This window comes from Stenella coeruleoalba, assembly GCF_951394435.1.
Source record: "Stenella coeruleoalba genome assembly, chromosome: 13".
Lineage (NCBI taxonomy): Eukaryota > Metazoa > Chordata > Mammalia > Artiodactyla > Delphinidae > Stenella > Stenella coeruleoalba.
This window is the reverse complement of record NC_137159.1, coordinates 5148061-5163942: the sequence shown is the minus strand read 5'-3', so window position 1 is coordinate 5163942 and position 15882 is coordinate 5148061. Positions and strand designations below refer to the sequence as shown.

General features: G+C 39.2%; 1 protein-coding gene across 1 annotated transcript in view; it reads left to right on the top strand.

Annotated features, from left to right (window-relative positions):
- The first annotated feature begins 2839 nt into the window (after nucleotides 1-2839).
- Nucleotides 2840-15882, top strand: part of IL18RAP (interleukin 18 receptor accessory protein) — a 36488-nt gene continuing 23445 nt past the window's right edge. Inside the window, 4 exon segments of the mRNA XM_079940296.1 lie at nucleotides 2840-2855; nucleotides 9362-9493; nucleotides 14867-15036; nucleotides 15505-15826. Coding sequence (XP_079796422.1) covers nucleotides 14967-15036; nucleotides 15505-15826 — 392 coding nt within the window. The 5' untranslated portion in view covers nucleotides 2840-2855; nucleotides 9362-9493; nucleotides 14867-14966.

The window sequence follows — 15882 nt, the reverse complement described above, 5'->3', positions numbered from 1 at the left end:
ATGCCCCTTCTAACTTATACTCAATTTCCATTTCCTATTAGATCTATTTCTGGACTATCTAGTCTATTCTATTGGTCAACTTGCTATTCATGTGGTAATACCACACTGTTTCAGTTGCAGAGACTTTAAAACATATTTTAATATCTTGTAGGGGCTATGTCCCTAACCTCACCCCAAAGCTCCTATTTTTCAGTGATTTCCTGACTTTCTGTGCATGTTTTTTTCTTCCAAATGAACTTTATAATTAGTATGCTTAACTCCTGGAAAAAAAAAACTGATGACATTTTATTGAGTTCACATTAAGATTTTAAATTAATATAGGGAGGATCAACTTATTTTTGAGATTGCGTCTTCCTAGCCAAGAACATAGGATGTCTCTCCACTTGTTCAAATATGCATTTGGTTCATTCAGGATTGTTTTATAGTTTTACTCATGGAGATTTGGGATATTTCATGTTAAGTTTGGACTATTTTGCTATCAAAATGGTGTCTTCTCTTTGGTGATCTTCTAATTTGTTTTTACATATATACACTAAGGCAATTGAAATATCTCAAAATTGAAGGACATGAGTTTCTAGATTGAAAGGGCTACCAATTTCCCAGCAAAACAGAGAATCACTTCCAAACTTGGAAGGAAAAGTGATGTGCTCCCTGCAGCCTTATACTCAAACAATTATTCTCCAATATGAGGCCAAAATAGAGATTTTCAGACATGTAAGCCCTCAAGATATTTACTTCCCATGTACCTTGTGTCTGAGGTCTACTGGAAGAGGTGCTTCTCCAAAAAAGAGAACATCCTCTAAGAAGGCTCAGAAATAAGGGATCCAACTTAGGAGAGTGGTAAAAAGTTTCTCCAGGCTGACGGTAAATGGAAATCCCAGGATGGCAATTGAGAGCAAGTTCCAGATAGACCGTTTTCAGGAAGCAGACAGATTTCCCAGTGTGGTTAACGCATTGAGAGGTCATTTACATTTCTAGTGGAAAGTTGAGGAATGAGTTAATGATAAATATAGAGAAATTTAATCAAATGAAGAAAAATAATTATTAGCTTCTAGTGAAACAAAAGTTGGTATACGAAAAGAGATGTAGTCAAATGGCATTATATGGCTCAGCCATAAATAGTATTTACCTGTAACAATGGTGTAAATATTCAACATTTATTTAACTAAAATTATGGTATAACTATATTTGGAGGCAGGATAGGAGGGAAAATGTGTTTGTGGTAGTGGTGGTGTTGGGGAGTAAATCACACCTTTCATTGTTAGGAAGTCAACAGATTATATCTAAAACTTTGTTCAAAGTCAAGGTTCTTAGAAAGGCAGGCTATGCTTTGCTTTCTCATTAATCCCTGGTCCATTTGCTGCAATATCTCCTATACTCTGCAGTCCAGGACGTCTGCAGGCTCTGGATCCCCAGCTCTAATGGAAACTCTTCAACCTCACTTGACTTCTATGTTGTAGTCAACACTAGTCACCCCAGTTTTCTTCTGAAACCTCCTTGGATTTGTGAAAAGATTCCCTCCTGGTTTTCATAGCCCCATTTTCATATTCCCTTTTCATACTGTTTGGTGGTTTCTCTTTCTCTGTTCCATGCCACCCCTCCCTTAAAATTTTCCAGGGTCCCTTTCTGGAATCTTCTTTCCTTCTCATGCCGCATATTATCCTTGCCCATTGCTTTAGCAAACCTAAAGAGGAAAAAATCCCTCTTCCCATCTATGGTCTATTTTCTGAGCTCTAGAATCACACATTCAGCTCTACTTTGGGTAACTTTATCTAGAAACATACATAACATCTAAAACTCAACTATTTATACTGAATTGATTCTAGTTTCCCAAAGCCTATACCTCTGTTTTGGTTTTACGAACCCATTTTCTACCTGATGAAAATGGTAGAACCATTTTCTTCCAAGCAGGAAACTGAGGGTCACCTATATTAATTCTCTTTCTCCCATGTTTCATATACAGTCAGGAAGTTCTACCCTGGACCTGTGTTCTCTATAATAGCTCCTTAGCAGCTGCTTTACATATGTCCCTTACTAACGCCTGCAAAAACAGGTGAGTAGATGCTTTTGACGGAGCTTAAAGAAGTTCTTTTCTGTTTGCTGTTCTGTTTACTGCAAGTTTCTCAGTCATCAGCTGAGAATGAGGATGAGGGGGGAAACTTTAGAAGAAAGGAAGAAATATGAAGTTGTTTTCTAGGAAAATAAGATACTGAGTGAAGTAGAGAAATATAGCATGGCTGCTAACAAGTATTAGAGTCTCCCTCAGGTTATGGAGACCAGTCAGCATGCCTGCGTGTTTCCTCCAGCCATGTTCAGTTGTGTATGTTCAACTAAGGAAGAGAGTTAGTAATTTTTAAGCTAATGCGATAAAATAAGAGAGTGTCAAGTGAACTAAAGGTATAGGTAAGCGACTGATAATAATGCACGACAATAAAACTTAAGTTGGAAAATGCGTGTATAGAGGGTGTCGTTGAAGATTTGGTTAGAGCAATATAAGTTTCTTCTGTGACCACATGATTGTCACAAATGAATTGTTATCACAGTGTTTCAGGGAGTAAGATGATAGGATGCTTGAAAAGGAGATTATTGAGGCATGTCAAATACTAGTAATGGCAGGTGTAGGAATAAATGCCTGAGGTAGGTGTGGAAGTCAAGGAATAAATGCCTGAGGTAGGTGTGGAAGTCTGTCTCCTGCAAACTCGATTAAAGTGATCAAACTGGCTTTAGGAATCACCTCTCTAAACAACTTTAGACTCAACTTCAAGCTCTGCAAGGTCTTCAAGATCAGGATCTCTGAAGCTTCAGAAGGATAGCTCCCACACCCCAACCCACTTGAATCAAGTTCAAATTAATAGGTATTGAATACCGGTCATAGACAACTCCTTACGTTTAGCCTTTTCCTTCCATCTTAGCCACATCTCTTCCCAGGTCTCTTGCCTTTATTCTTTCTTTTTTATCATTCATCTTCCATGGATTTTATTTATTTTTTTAAAACATCTTTATGGAGTATAGTTGCTTTACAATGTTGTGTTAGTTTCTGCTATATAACAAAATGAATCAGCTATATGCATATGTATATCCCCATATGCCCCGCACTTGCATCTCCCTCCCACCCTCCATATCCCACCCCTCTAGGTGCTCACAAAGGCACTGAACTGATTTCCCTATGCTATGCAGCTGCTTCCCACTAGCTATCTATTTTACATTTGATAGTGTATATATGTCAGTGCTATTCTCTCACTTCGTCCCAGCTTACCCTTCCCCCTCCCTGTGTCCTCAAGTGCATTCTCTACGTCTACGTCTTTATTCCTGTCCTGCCCCTAGGTTCATCAGGACCATTTTCTTTTTAGATTCCATATGTACACTTTAGCATACAATTTCATTTCATTTCATTTTATGGCTGAGTAATATTCCATTGTATATATGTGCCACTCATTCATCTGTTGATGGACACTTAGGTTGCTTCCATGTCCTGGCTATTGTAAATAGAGCTTCAGTGAACATTGTGGTACATGACTCTTTTTAAATTATGGTTTTCTCAGGGTATATGCCCAGTAGTGGGACTGCTGGGTCATATGGTAGTTCTATTTTTAGTTTTTTAAGGAATCTCCATACTGTTCTCCATAGTAGCTGTATCAATTTACATTCCCACCAACAGTGCAAGAGGGTTCCCTTTTCTCCACACCCTCTCCAGCATTTATGATTTGTAGATTTTTTGATGATGGCCATTCTGACCGGTTTGAGGTGATATCTCATTGTAGGTTTGATTTTCATTTCTCTAATGATTAGTGATGTTGAGCATCCTTTCATGTGTTTGTTGGCAATTTGTATATCTTCCTTGGAGAAATGTCTTTTTAGGTCTTCTTCCCAGTTTTGGATTGGGTGTTTGTTTTTTGAATGTTGAGCTGCATGTGCTGCTTGTAAATTTTGGAGATTAATCCTTTGTCAGTTGCTTCATTTGCAAATATTTTCTCCCATTCTGAGGGTTTTCTTTTTGTTTTGTTTATGTTTTCCTTTGCTGTGCAAAAGCTTTTAAGTTTCATTAGGTCCCATTTGTTTACTTTTGTTTTTATTTCCATTTCTCTAGGAGGTGGGTCAAAAAGGACCTTGCTGTGATTTATGTCATGGAGTGTTCTGCCTATGTTTTTCTCTAAGAGTTTGATAGTGTCTGGTCTTACATTTCAGTCTTTAATCCATTTTGAGTTTATTTTTGTGTATGGTGTTAGGGAGTGTTCTAATTTCATTCTTTTACATGTAGCTGTGCAGTTTTCCCAGCGCCACTTATTGAAGAGGCTATCTTTTCTCCATTGTATATTCTTGCCCCCTTTATCAAAGATAAGGTGACCATATGTGCATGGGTTTATCTCTGGGCTTTCTAACCTGTTCCATTGATCTATGTTTCTGTTTTTGCACCAGTACTGTACTGTCTTGATTACTGTAGTTTTGTAGTATAGTCTGAAGTCAGGGAGTCTGATTTCTCCAGCTCCGTTTTTCTTTCCCAAGATTGCTTTGGCTATTCGGGGTCTTTTGTGTTTCCATACAAATTGTGAAATTTTTTGTTCTAGTTCTGTGAAAAATGCCATTGGTATTTTGATAGGGATTGCATTGAATCTGTAGATTGCTTTGGGTAGTAGAGTCATTTTCACAATGTTGATTCTTCCAATCAAAAACATTGTATATCTCTCCATCTGTTTGTATCGTCTTTTCTTTCGTCAGTGTCTTACAGTTTTCTTCATATAGATCTTTTGCCTCCTTAGGTAGGTTTATTCCTAGGTATTTTATTCTTTTTGTTGCAGTGGTAAATGGGAGTGTTTCCTTAATTTCTCTTTCAGATTTTTCATTCTTTGTGTATAGGAATGCTAGAGATTTCTGTGCATTAATTTTGTATCCTGCTACTTTACCAAATTCATTGATTAGCTCTACTAGTTTTCTGGTAGCATCTTTAGGATTCTCTATGTATAGTATCATGTCATCTGCAAACAGTGACAGTTTTACTTCTTTTTTTCTGATTTGGATTCCTTTTATTTCTTTTTCTTCTCTGATTGCCATGGCCAAAACTATGTTGAATAATAGTGGTGAGAGTGGGCACCCTTGTCTTGTTCCTGATCATACAGGAAATGTTTTCAGTTTTTCACCATTGAGAACGATGTTGGCTATGGGTTTCTCATATATGGCCTTTAATATCTTGAGATAGGTTCCCTCTATGCCCACTTAATGGAAAGTTTTTATCATAAATAGATGTTGAATTGTGTTGAAAGCTTTTTCTGCATCTATTGAGATTATCATATGGTTTTTATCCTTCAGTCTGTTAACATGGTGTATCACATTGATTGATTTACATATATTGAAGAATCCTTGCATTACTGAGATAAACCCCACTTGATCATGATGTATGATCCTTTTAATGTGCTGTTGGATTCTGTTTGCTAGTATTTTGTTGGGGATTTTTGCATCTATGTTCATCAGTGATATTGGCCTGTAGTTTTCTTTCTTTGTGACATCTTTGTCTGGTTTTGGTATCATTGTGATGGTGGCCTCGTAGAATGAGTTTGGGAGTGTTCCTCCCTCTGCTATATTTTGGAAGAGTTTGAGAAGTTTAGGTGTTAGCTATTCTCTAAATATTTGATAGAATTCACCTGTGAAGCCATCTGGTCTTGGGGTTTTGTTTGTTGGAAGACTTTTAATCACAGTTTCAATTTCAGTGCTTGTGATTGGTCTGTTTATATTTTCTATTTCTTCCTGGTTCAGTCTCGGTAGGTTGTGCTTTTCTAAGAACTTGTCCATTTCTTCCAGGTTGTCCATTTTATTGGCATATAGTTGCTTGTAGTAATCGCTCATGATCCTTTGTATTTCTGCAGTGTCAGTTGTTACTTCTTTTTCATTTCTAATTCTGTTGATTTCAGTCTTCTCCCTTTTTTTCTTGATGAGTCTGGCTAATGATTTCTCAACTTTGTTTATCTTCTCAAAGAACCACCTTTTAGTTTTACTGATTTTTGCTATTGTTTCCTTCATTTCTTGTTCATTTATTTCTGACCTGGTCTTTATGATTTCTTTCCTTCTGCTAACCTTGGGTATTTTTTGTTCTTCTTTCTCTAGTTGCTTTAGGTGTAAGGTTAGATTGTTCATTTGAGATTTTTCTTGTTTCTTGAGGTAGGATTGTATTGCTCTAAACTTCCCTCTTAGAACTGCTTTTGCTGCATCCCATAGGTTTTGGGTCGTCGTGTTTTCATTGTCATTTGTTTCTAGGTATTTTTTGATTTCCTCCTTGATTTCTTCAGTGATCTCTTGGTTATTTAGTAGCATATTGTTTAGCCTCCATGTGTTTGTATTTTTTACATTTTTTTCCTGTAATTGATACCTAGTCTCATAGAATTGTGGTCAGAAAAGATACTTGGTACGATTTCAATTTTCTTAAATTTACCACAGCTTGATTTGTGACCCAGGATATGATCTATCCTGGAGAATGTTCCATGAGCACTTGAGAAGAAACTGTATTCTATTGTTTTTGGATGAAATATCCTATAAATACCAATTAAGTCCATCTGGTCTAATGTGTCATTTAAAGCTGTGTTTCCTTATTTGTTTTCATCTTGGATGATTTGTCCACTGGTGAAAGTGGGGTGTTAAAGTCCCTGACTATTATTGTGTTACTGTTGATTTCCCCTTTTATGGCTGTTAGCATTTGCCTTATGTATTGAGGTGCTCCTATGTTCGGTGCATAAATATTTACAATTGTTATATCTTCTTCTTGGATTGATCCTTTTATCGTTATGTAGTGGCCTTCTTTGTCTCTTGTAATAGTCTTTATTTTGAAGTCTGTTTTGTCTGATATGAGTATTGCTACTTCATCTTTCTTTTGATTTCCATGTGCATGGAATATCTTTTTCCATTCCCTCACTTTCAGTCTGGATGTGCCCCTAGGTCTGAAGTGGGTCTCTTGTAGACAGCATATATACAGGTCTTGTTTTTGTATCCATTCAACCAGTCTGTGTCTTTTGGTTGGAGCATTTAACCATTTACATTTAAGGTATGTATCGGTATGTATGTTCCTCTTACCATTTTCTTAATTGTCTTGGGTTTGTTTTTCTAGGTCTTTTCTTTCTCTTGGTGTTTCCTGCCTAGAGAAGTTCCTTTAGCATTTGTTGTAAAGCTGGTTTGGTGGTGCTGAATTCTCTTAACTTTTGTTTGTCTTTAAAGCTTTTAATTTCTCTGTTGAATCTGAATGAGATCCTTGCTGGGTAGAGTAATCTTTGTTGTAGGTTTTTCCCTTTCATCACTTTAAATATGTCCTGCCAGTCCCTTCTGGCTTGCAGAGTTTCTGCTGAAAGATCAGCTGTTAACTTTATGAGGATTCCCTTGTATGTTATTTGTTGTTTTTCCCTTGCTGCTTTTAGTATTTTTTTCTTTGTATTTAATTTTTGATAGTTTGATTAATATGTGTCTTGTTGTGTTTCTCCTTGGATTTATCCCGTATGGGACTCTCTGCACTTCCTGGACTTGATTGACTATTTCCTTTCCCATGTTAGGGAAATTTTTGACTATAATCTTTTCAAATATTTTCTCAGTCCCTTTCTTTTTCTCTTCTTGTTCTGGGACCCCTATAATTCGAATGTTGGTGTGTTTAATGTTGTTCCAGAGGTCTCTGAGACTGTCCTCAATTCTTTTCATTCTTTTTTCTTTATTCTGGTCTGCGGCAGTTATTTCCACTATTTTATTTTCCAGGTCACTCATCTGTTCTTCTGCTTCAATTATTCTGCTATTGATTCCTTCTAGAGAAGTTTTAATTTCATTTATTGTGTTCTTCACCATTGTTTGCTCTTTAGTTCTTCTAGGTCCTTGTTAAATGTTTCTTGTATTTTCTCCATTCTATTTCTGAGATTTTGGATCATCTTTATTTGCATTACTCTGAATTCTTTTCCAAGGAGACTGCCTATTTCCTCTTCATGTGTTTGGTCTGGTGGGTTTTTACCTTGCTCCTTCATCTGCTGCATGTTTCTCTGTCTTGTCATTTTGTTTAATTTACTGTGTTTGGGGTCTCCTTTTCCCAGGCTGCAGGTTTAGAGTTCCTGTTATTTTAAGTGTCTGCCCCTGTCACAGACACCCAGTGGGTGAGGTTGGTTCAGTAGCTTTTGTAGGCTTCCTGGTGGAGGGGACTGGTGCCTGTGTTCTGGGGGCTGGGGCTGGATCTTGTCCTTCTGGTGGGCAGGACGCAGCCAGTGGTGTGTTTTGGGGTGTCTGTGAACTTAGTATGACTTGATCCTGCCTTTATTCTTATCACTGTGTTGCTCTCACATGACTCTGTAAGCCTGGAGCTTCATGTGCCCGGAATATCGTTCAGCTGCTCCCTATGACCTGTGTTGAAGCAGGGCTGTAAAAAGCCTCATATCCTCTTGGAATCCTAGGCAGATTCGTGACCCAGGGCAGATATATTTTTTTGGTTCATTCCTAGTTATAAATGCTAATTCCCTCTTCTCTCTTCCACCTCAGGGAAACACTCATTTTGCCTTCATCCCAAAGCAAATGTAGTCTTCTTTTGTATTTTATGTTATCCTCTAGTTATGTGTAGAAGCAGCCCTGGAGCATTCATATGCTCAGAAGAATCAGCCTTCTCTTTGTTAGAATGTCAGCCTCTTGAGGATGGGTGATATCTAAGCTTAACCAAGTTGCTTTCTAGATAAAGCTCTTTCTGACCAGAGTGGTCTCAGAGTGGCCTAGGGTTCTTATTAAGTGATTTTATTTCTTCTATCAAAGGAACAGTGGGGTTCTCAATTATATGTTATATTTTGAATCTTTGTTTCAATGAAGAGGTACCAGAAAATCTTGGTGATTTCAGAGTTTAAATTTATTTCCCTGTCTGTATCAATAAATTATTGTTTCAAACAAATGGTGTTAGAGAGATGTTTTTTTTCTTTTTCAGAATTCAAAAGAAGTTAATCATAACAACAGTTTTAGGTTATATCATAAAGGTTACATTTTGGGGAGTTAGTTTTACAAAACGAAAAAAAAACACCAAAAACCCAAAACCCACAGTTGAGAAACTGTTGAGTGCTAATAATCTTTACAGGAAATTCCTGTAAAGGAAGTTGGATTACTCACTCTTTCAACTAAACCTAACCACAAACCTTATCTAGTCAAGGAGGTTGGTCTGGGGAGAGTTTTAGATGCTTCATCTTCAGGTCATTTCCTTCTACTTATAGAGGTCATTAATTTGATTTTCCTCCATATGACCATGAATTTGACAATGTCAGTGGTCATTTACAAAATACTAAAGGTTTTCCTTTTTTTTTTTCTCCAGGTTTAGCTCATTATTTACAAACTTGTGTGAGTTACATGTACTTTCTCCCTTTATCTCTCTGACTAGGAAGAGATATTGTAGACCTCTGAAAATGGATATTTTCACATGCTCATCTTCAGAGAGAAAAGCCGGCAGTCACTGAAAGAAAGACTTGAAGTTCCTTTCTCTTTTTCAACGTCTTAAGGACAGGAAATACAGGTAAGACAATGGTATATATTTTTTTCCACTAGATTTCCTAGCCAGCAAATATAAGTTGAGAAAAGAACTTAAATCATTTTCAAAATGGATTGCTAACACAATTCTTTTTCATAAACTATTTTGTACTAATAAATTTGCTACCTAATTAGCAAATTTTCCATCTCCACATATATGGAGACTTTATAAAAAAAACAAAAACTGGTGGTTATGAAATAAACCTATCTACAGTGCTTTGAGCATTTTGTGGGAAAGGTGGAGAGCAGAGGGGTTCAAAATGTTTGCCGACTCAGCCATAAAAAGAAACAAAATTGGGTCATTTGTAGAGACATGGATGGACATAGAGGCTGTAATACAGAGTGAAGTAAGTCAAAAAGACAAAAACAAATATCATATATTAATGCATATATGTGGAATATGAAAAAAATTGGTATAGGCGACCTTATTTACAAAGCAGAAATAGAGACACAGACATAGAGAACAAACATACGGATACCAAGGGAAAAAGGTGGGGTGGTGGGGTGAATTGGGGGATTGGGATTGACAGATATACACTATTGATACTACGTATAAAATAAATAACTAATGACAACTTGCTGTATAGCACAGGGAACTCTACTCAGTGCTCTGGAGACCTAAATGGGAAGGAAATCCAAAACAGAGGGGGTATATGTATACATATAGCTGATTCATTTTGCTGTACAGTAGATACTAACACAATATTGTAAAGAAACTATACTCCAATAAAAATTAAAACAACAAAAAAGCAAACAAAAAAGGGCATAGATAGTCCCTATAATATCTAGCATAAATTTTGCCACATAACAAGAATTCAGCAAATAGTTGCTGTACAAATGTGTGTGACCAAGATTGGCAGTTTAGTTTAGATTGGGTTTTGTTAAGCTATTCGTATCTGTATTCCAGCATCATCATTTTTTAAATGTATGACTTTGGACAATTTACTTCACCAAAAAAAAAGGGTTTTTGCCGAATTTAAATGCTTGTCTTGACTTGACTGTAAAATCTTTGAGAGCAGGAGCTACACTCTTGATTTTCTGTAATTCCTAGGCAGTGGGATATATAGCTACCATGGATCATGTGAGAACAATAATAATATTATTTGAATTAAATATTTACTGTTACACCAGACCAAATGTCTACATGTACATGTGTTCCCTGGGTAGTCATTGCTGATCCCATGGGAAATTGTCTTTAACTGTGGGATTCTCCTACCTGAGCCTCAGATTCCCTGTTGACACCTGCCTTCTCCACCTGCCTTTCCTCTTTTTCTCCTCCCACCAAAAGCTTTGGTCAGAAAAAATTTTAGTTCATCATCAACCAAAGATAGTTGAAGGTGTAGTCTTGACCAACTGATTGGGGGAATCTTCAACCACTAACAAAAAAAATATGGCTCTCAAAAAGCAGGTATGGATGCTGTTTTGGATAAGAGACCCTTCAGATACTTGAAGTCACCCTTTTGAGCTCTTATCTCTTTTTGTGAGGTGACGGCATATGCTGATAGGAAAATCAGAGTCTCTGAGACCCTCTTCACATGGACATGAATTCCTCTTCTAATACTTATAAAATGTGCAATTATCATTAATAGTGGGGACCACTCTCCAAGCAATGTGAGCCTTGGTGGTCCATCAGTGAAACAAGGACAACAACCATCTTCCCGAGTGCAACAGAAAGTATGTAAGAGAGCAGGACACCATTATGTTCAGTGCCACCTGCCCCTTGATTTACTGCCAAGAACAGACCTGCTGCCTGGTTTGGTTGTTTCCCAATGCTTGAAAAATGCTCGATAAGTGCACCTTGTGTGATTCCTTATGATTCTTGGAAGTGTTTTGGTGATGGTGGAATGAAAGGCATCACACAGACATCAAAAGATCTTAAAAAGGTAGATGTTGACAAACAATATCAGTTGTGTTATCCCACATGGATGGGGTTTCCAGAGTGGGCTTGCTCTTGTGTTGCTCAGTTGCCAACAGTGTTGGTAATAACTGCTGTAACTTAGCACAGACCCAGCTCCCCAAGGTCTATGCTTGTCCCTGAGCAGGGCTTCCCAGAGATGATCCCTAAATCACAGTGATTTCCCTGACACTTGTTTATAATATAATATAGAGTCCAATGTTCTTCTCCTTGAGAATCTGATTTAATATGATTTGGAGAGCCCAGATATCTGAATTTATAAAAAGCATTCTGGGTGATTCTTGTTATGGAGATAATTTGAGAAACACAATCCCAGAGACAAAGCTGTAGCCTAGAAACAGCCCCAGGCAGCCTGAGGTCCTACGCCAGTAGGTGAGGGTATCATGGACAGAACATCTGACCACTCAAGGTTGGGACAGGAATTCCTGAGGGCTGGAGACTTCTGGGTGTCATGGTAAAAAATTTTCTATAGGCTTGGTAATTCAAACATGGAATCACAGAATATTAGAGCTGAGATGATCTTAGAAATATTAAAGTCCCATGATTCTCAAGTCAAGGAGCTTTAAAATAAAATACAGATTTTCCAGTTTAATCCCCAGAAGTTAGGACCCCCTAGCCCTAAGGCGGAGGAACAACTGATACAGTCCAGATAATTTATTTTGCAAATGAAAAAACTGAAGTGCAGAGAGAGGCTAACTAGAGTCACACAGCAAGTTAATGGTTAAACTTAGGTTGCTATGCATTTATTTTGACTTCTCCTGAATTCTTTTGCATTTATTTGGACAACAGAATTGATTACAATTTATGCATGAAGTCTTTTCCTAGGATTTGGAGATAAGATTTCTGAAACAGGATCCCTGCTCTTAAGGAGCTCCCAACCTAGTAAGAGGGCATGGTATATGAAATAACAATTTCACTATGGTGTGGATAAATTCTGAACAAGGACTTACCGAACTCCTGTGTGAGTCACGCCCTATTCCTTGAGAGAGTGTGCAGGCTGCAAGACAGGTTCAGTTCTGCCGGCAGGGAGCTTTGGTTCTAGTTAGGGGAGAAGTTTATAAAACAAGATATTTTCCAGACAGTAGTGTGTGCTAAGACAGAGTAATATAACATGAGTAATAAGAGAGATAGTTGCTGGCTGGTGCAGTGGTGAATAGAGAGGAGGAATGTCATTATGCGCATGGTCAGTGGTGGTCTCTCTGGGGATGAAACACAAGATAAATCATGAGAGAGCCATATCGAGTCATACGGGGTTTTGCATCTGATGCTTTGGAATGGACTTTTTATTTAGTGGGCAGTGGGGCTGGTGAGGTTATCAGCACAGAAAGGACATCCTCAGGCTTGATTTTTAGGAAGATGCTTCCAGTGGCCGGAGATGGGGAGATTGTCCCTTCAGGGGCTTTGTGGGCAAAGAAAGGGTAAGCAGGGGGTGGGGGGAGGTAGACCACATCTGAAAGGCAGTTGCTTATCCTAGGTCCTTGTTCCTAGACCACAGTCTTGGAAAGAAGAGCTACCCATTGTCACCAATGGGGATAAGTGATGCAGTGACTCTGGTCCCCGTCCGTGGCACTCTAGGTCCTCCATCATCTCATGAAGCCCTTTCGTGGCTGAGCACACCCTCCTCTCAGCAGGTCAGCAGCCAAGTGGAAACGTCCTGTACTTCTGGCCCCACCTGGGTACCCCGGTCTGGAGAGACCTCGCAGAGTGTACGACTCTGTCCGCCTCCGTCCAAGACAATGACTCTGTGGTTTTGGGGGTTTGTCTTTTCCCGCCTCCTCAGAGAAGTTGGGCCACACACCCTCTTCTCACTCTCACTTGCATTTGGCCTGCTACCCTGCCAGCTCATTCCCCTTGATTCGCTTATGGAATCAAGGCAGCACAGGAGGAAACACCTCCCCGTCTTGTCTTCCATGTGCAGTGTAGCCTGGGGAGGGTGTGGCTCTTCCCCACTCCCCACCTTCCTTCCCGAATTGCTCGTCTCCATCACCTTAAACCCTCTGCACGTGCTGGTCTGATCTATCAGTGGCCAGACCTGATGGAAACTAAGTCCTTCTTGTGCCCGACTTCTCTGCTTAGTGTCAGGCTGGTCTCTCTTTTCTGTTTCTTCTCTTCCCTTTGGGTTTATCCTTTTGAATTTTCCCTTGGCCCTGACTCACCCTTGCGGGCTGGTGTTCCTCCGGGAAGTCTATCTGCTGCCTCCTTGCAGCCTCCTGACTTCTCTCGCTGGAACTCTCCCCTGTGGATCCCCAAAGGCACATCAAGCTCAATGTTTCTGTTAGAGAAACATACTTGTTGATCATTTATAAATATTAAAATTACTCCTTTCTGCATCTGAAGATGTTGGAGACATGGAGTGCTGTGTGTGTGTGTGTGTGTGTGTGTAAATGTTTGGAAATGAAGAATTTTATAAGTTGAGGACAGTATTTATTTATGGTAAAAGATGGAGGTTCCTGAAGAGAATGGTCCTGGGAAAGTCTGGGTGGAAGGAGTGGTTGCAGGAATGGCCAGTGAGCACAGGGGGCAGTGAAGAGAGGGATGTGCATGATGGTTAGATTGTGTGTGTGGGCGTTGAGAGAGAGAGAGACAGGCAGACAGAGACAGAGACAGAAGCAGAGGTTGAGAGAGAGAGAGGGAGAGATAGAGAGAGAGAGATTGATTTTTGTCAGCTGCCCAAGAAACAGAGATGTTCTGGGAAGAAGACTTTTAAGGAGAACGTTTAGAGGGACCATATGATAGTAAAATTTCTTTTTCTTTCTTTCTTTCTTTCTTTCTTTTTTTTTTCTTTCTTTCTCTTTCTTCCCCTTCCTTTCTTTCCTTCTCCCTCCCTCCCTCCCTCTCTTTCTCTTTTTTCCTTGAACCACCATGAACACAGTCCAGGGTGACCTTCCCTCCCTTTTATACTTCAGAGAATTGGTAGAAACGCCATCCAGTGACAACTTTTCCTGTCTTATTTGGGGCACAAAGAGTAAAGCATCCTCTATTCTCTAACAGTTACTACAAGTTAGCAACGTGCAGACATTCTCAAGTTTACACACCAGCTACCGCACTGGTTTCCCTAATTGGGGAGAACCTGACATTTTCCTTCAACTTGGATGACCTTTTCAGGAAAACTTTCACTTAACTCTTTCCAAATTACCCATCAAAATATACGTACTAGGTCAGAAACTTAGGAAAAGAAAAAGGATTCCATAAAGAAATGGCATCAAAAGACCACACCGTACCGAGTGTAGGTACAAGCAGTACCGTGAGTCTGAGATGTCCTTCCTCCTTTAGTTGTGTAAGAAGTGACATATGCAGGACCTGCCACACGCTGTTGAAAATACCACTCTAGTGTGGGAATGTGAAGGCTTGCTGGGTAGGACCTGCCCTTTCAAAACTTCCTGTGTGACTTGCGTTTTGATCACTGGTTACCGATTTCTTCATTTCCCATTTCTTGATTTACAGAAATGAAGATGATTCTCAGGGTGGAGCCCTGAATTACAATGTCCTCCACTCTGGCAACAGAACAGATGTCCTGAAGCAATGACAAGACCCAGAGAGAACAATGCTTTACTTGAGCTGGGTATTTCTTTGGCTTATCGCAGGAGGGAAAATTAAAGGATTTAACACTTCAGGTAGGGGTTTTTCACTTTTCATGCTAACCTTATGAGTTTTATGGTCCAAGTTTAAAGTGACAGGTATTCTGGGATACATCGGCAGCATGGCATAATAATATAGAACATTTCCTTTCTACTTTTAAGATGGGGGTAGGAGGAGAAATTATTGGGGTGAACAGCTTTCAGTTGATACCAAGCACATCCATGTGGAACCCAGTTACTATATCTGGGTGTTCAGTGGAAGCAGCTGAAGAGGAATTAAAGGTGGGTTGGCAGCTCTAACAGGAAACCTCCGTTGCTACTGGTGATACTGAAGACCAGTGGGAGGGAATTAGAACAGGAACTTCTTTTCCCCACAGAATGGGAACCGTGAAGGAGAAAGACACCCAAGGGAGCTTAATCCCTTGTGAAACCAAGTACTCTTTGTAAATATGTTAGAATTCCTCTAATGTGTTTCTGTGCTCCTTTGTTTATTGTGGTTTTCAGATTGCTCCACTGGAAAGCTTCTTAGGACATACTCTGCAAGGTGTGGGGAGGAGTTTGTCTTATTTTGTGATTTTCCAGAGCCACAGAAATCCCATTTCTACCACAGAAGTCAACTCTCACCAACGCAAAGCTCTGAACACCTGCCCTGCAGTGGTAGTAAGAACCTATCTGATGTCCAATGGTACCTACAACCTCCAAACAGAGATCCACTAGTAGAAATTACACAAAACTATCCTCACGTGATCCAGGACAAGAGCACCCTTCATTTCTTGACCACAGAGATGAATCATGCTGGGTCATATATCTGTAGACCTAGGATTAGGTAAGTCCCAAGTACATTTCTATCTGAAAACATTGCCAAATCCTTTACTATCTGGA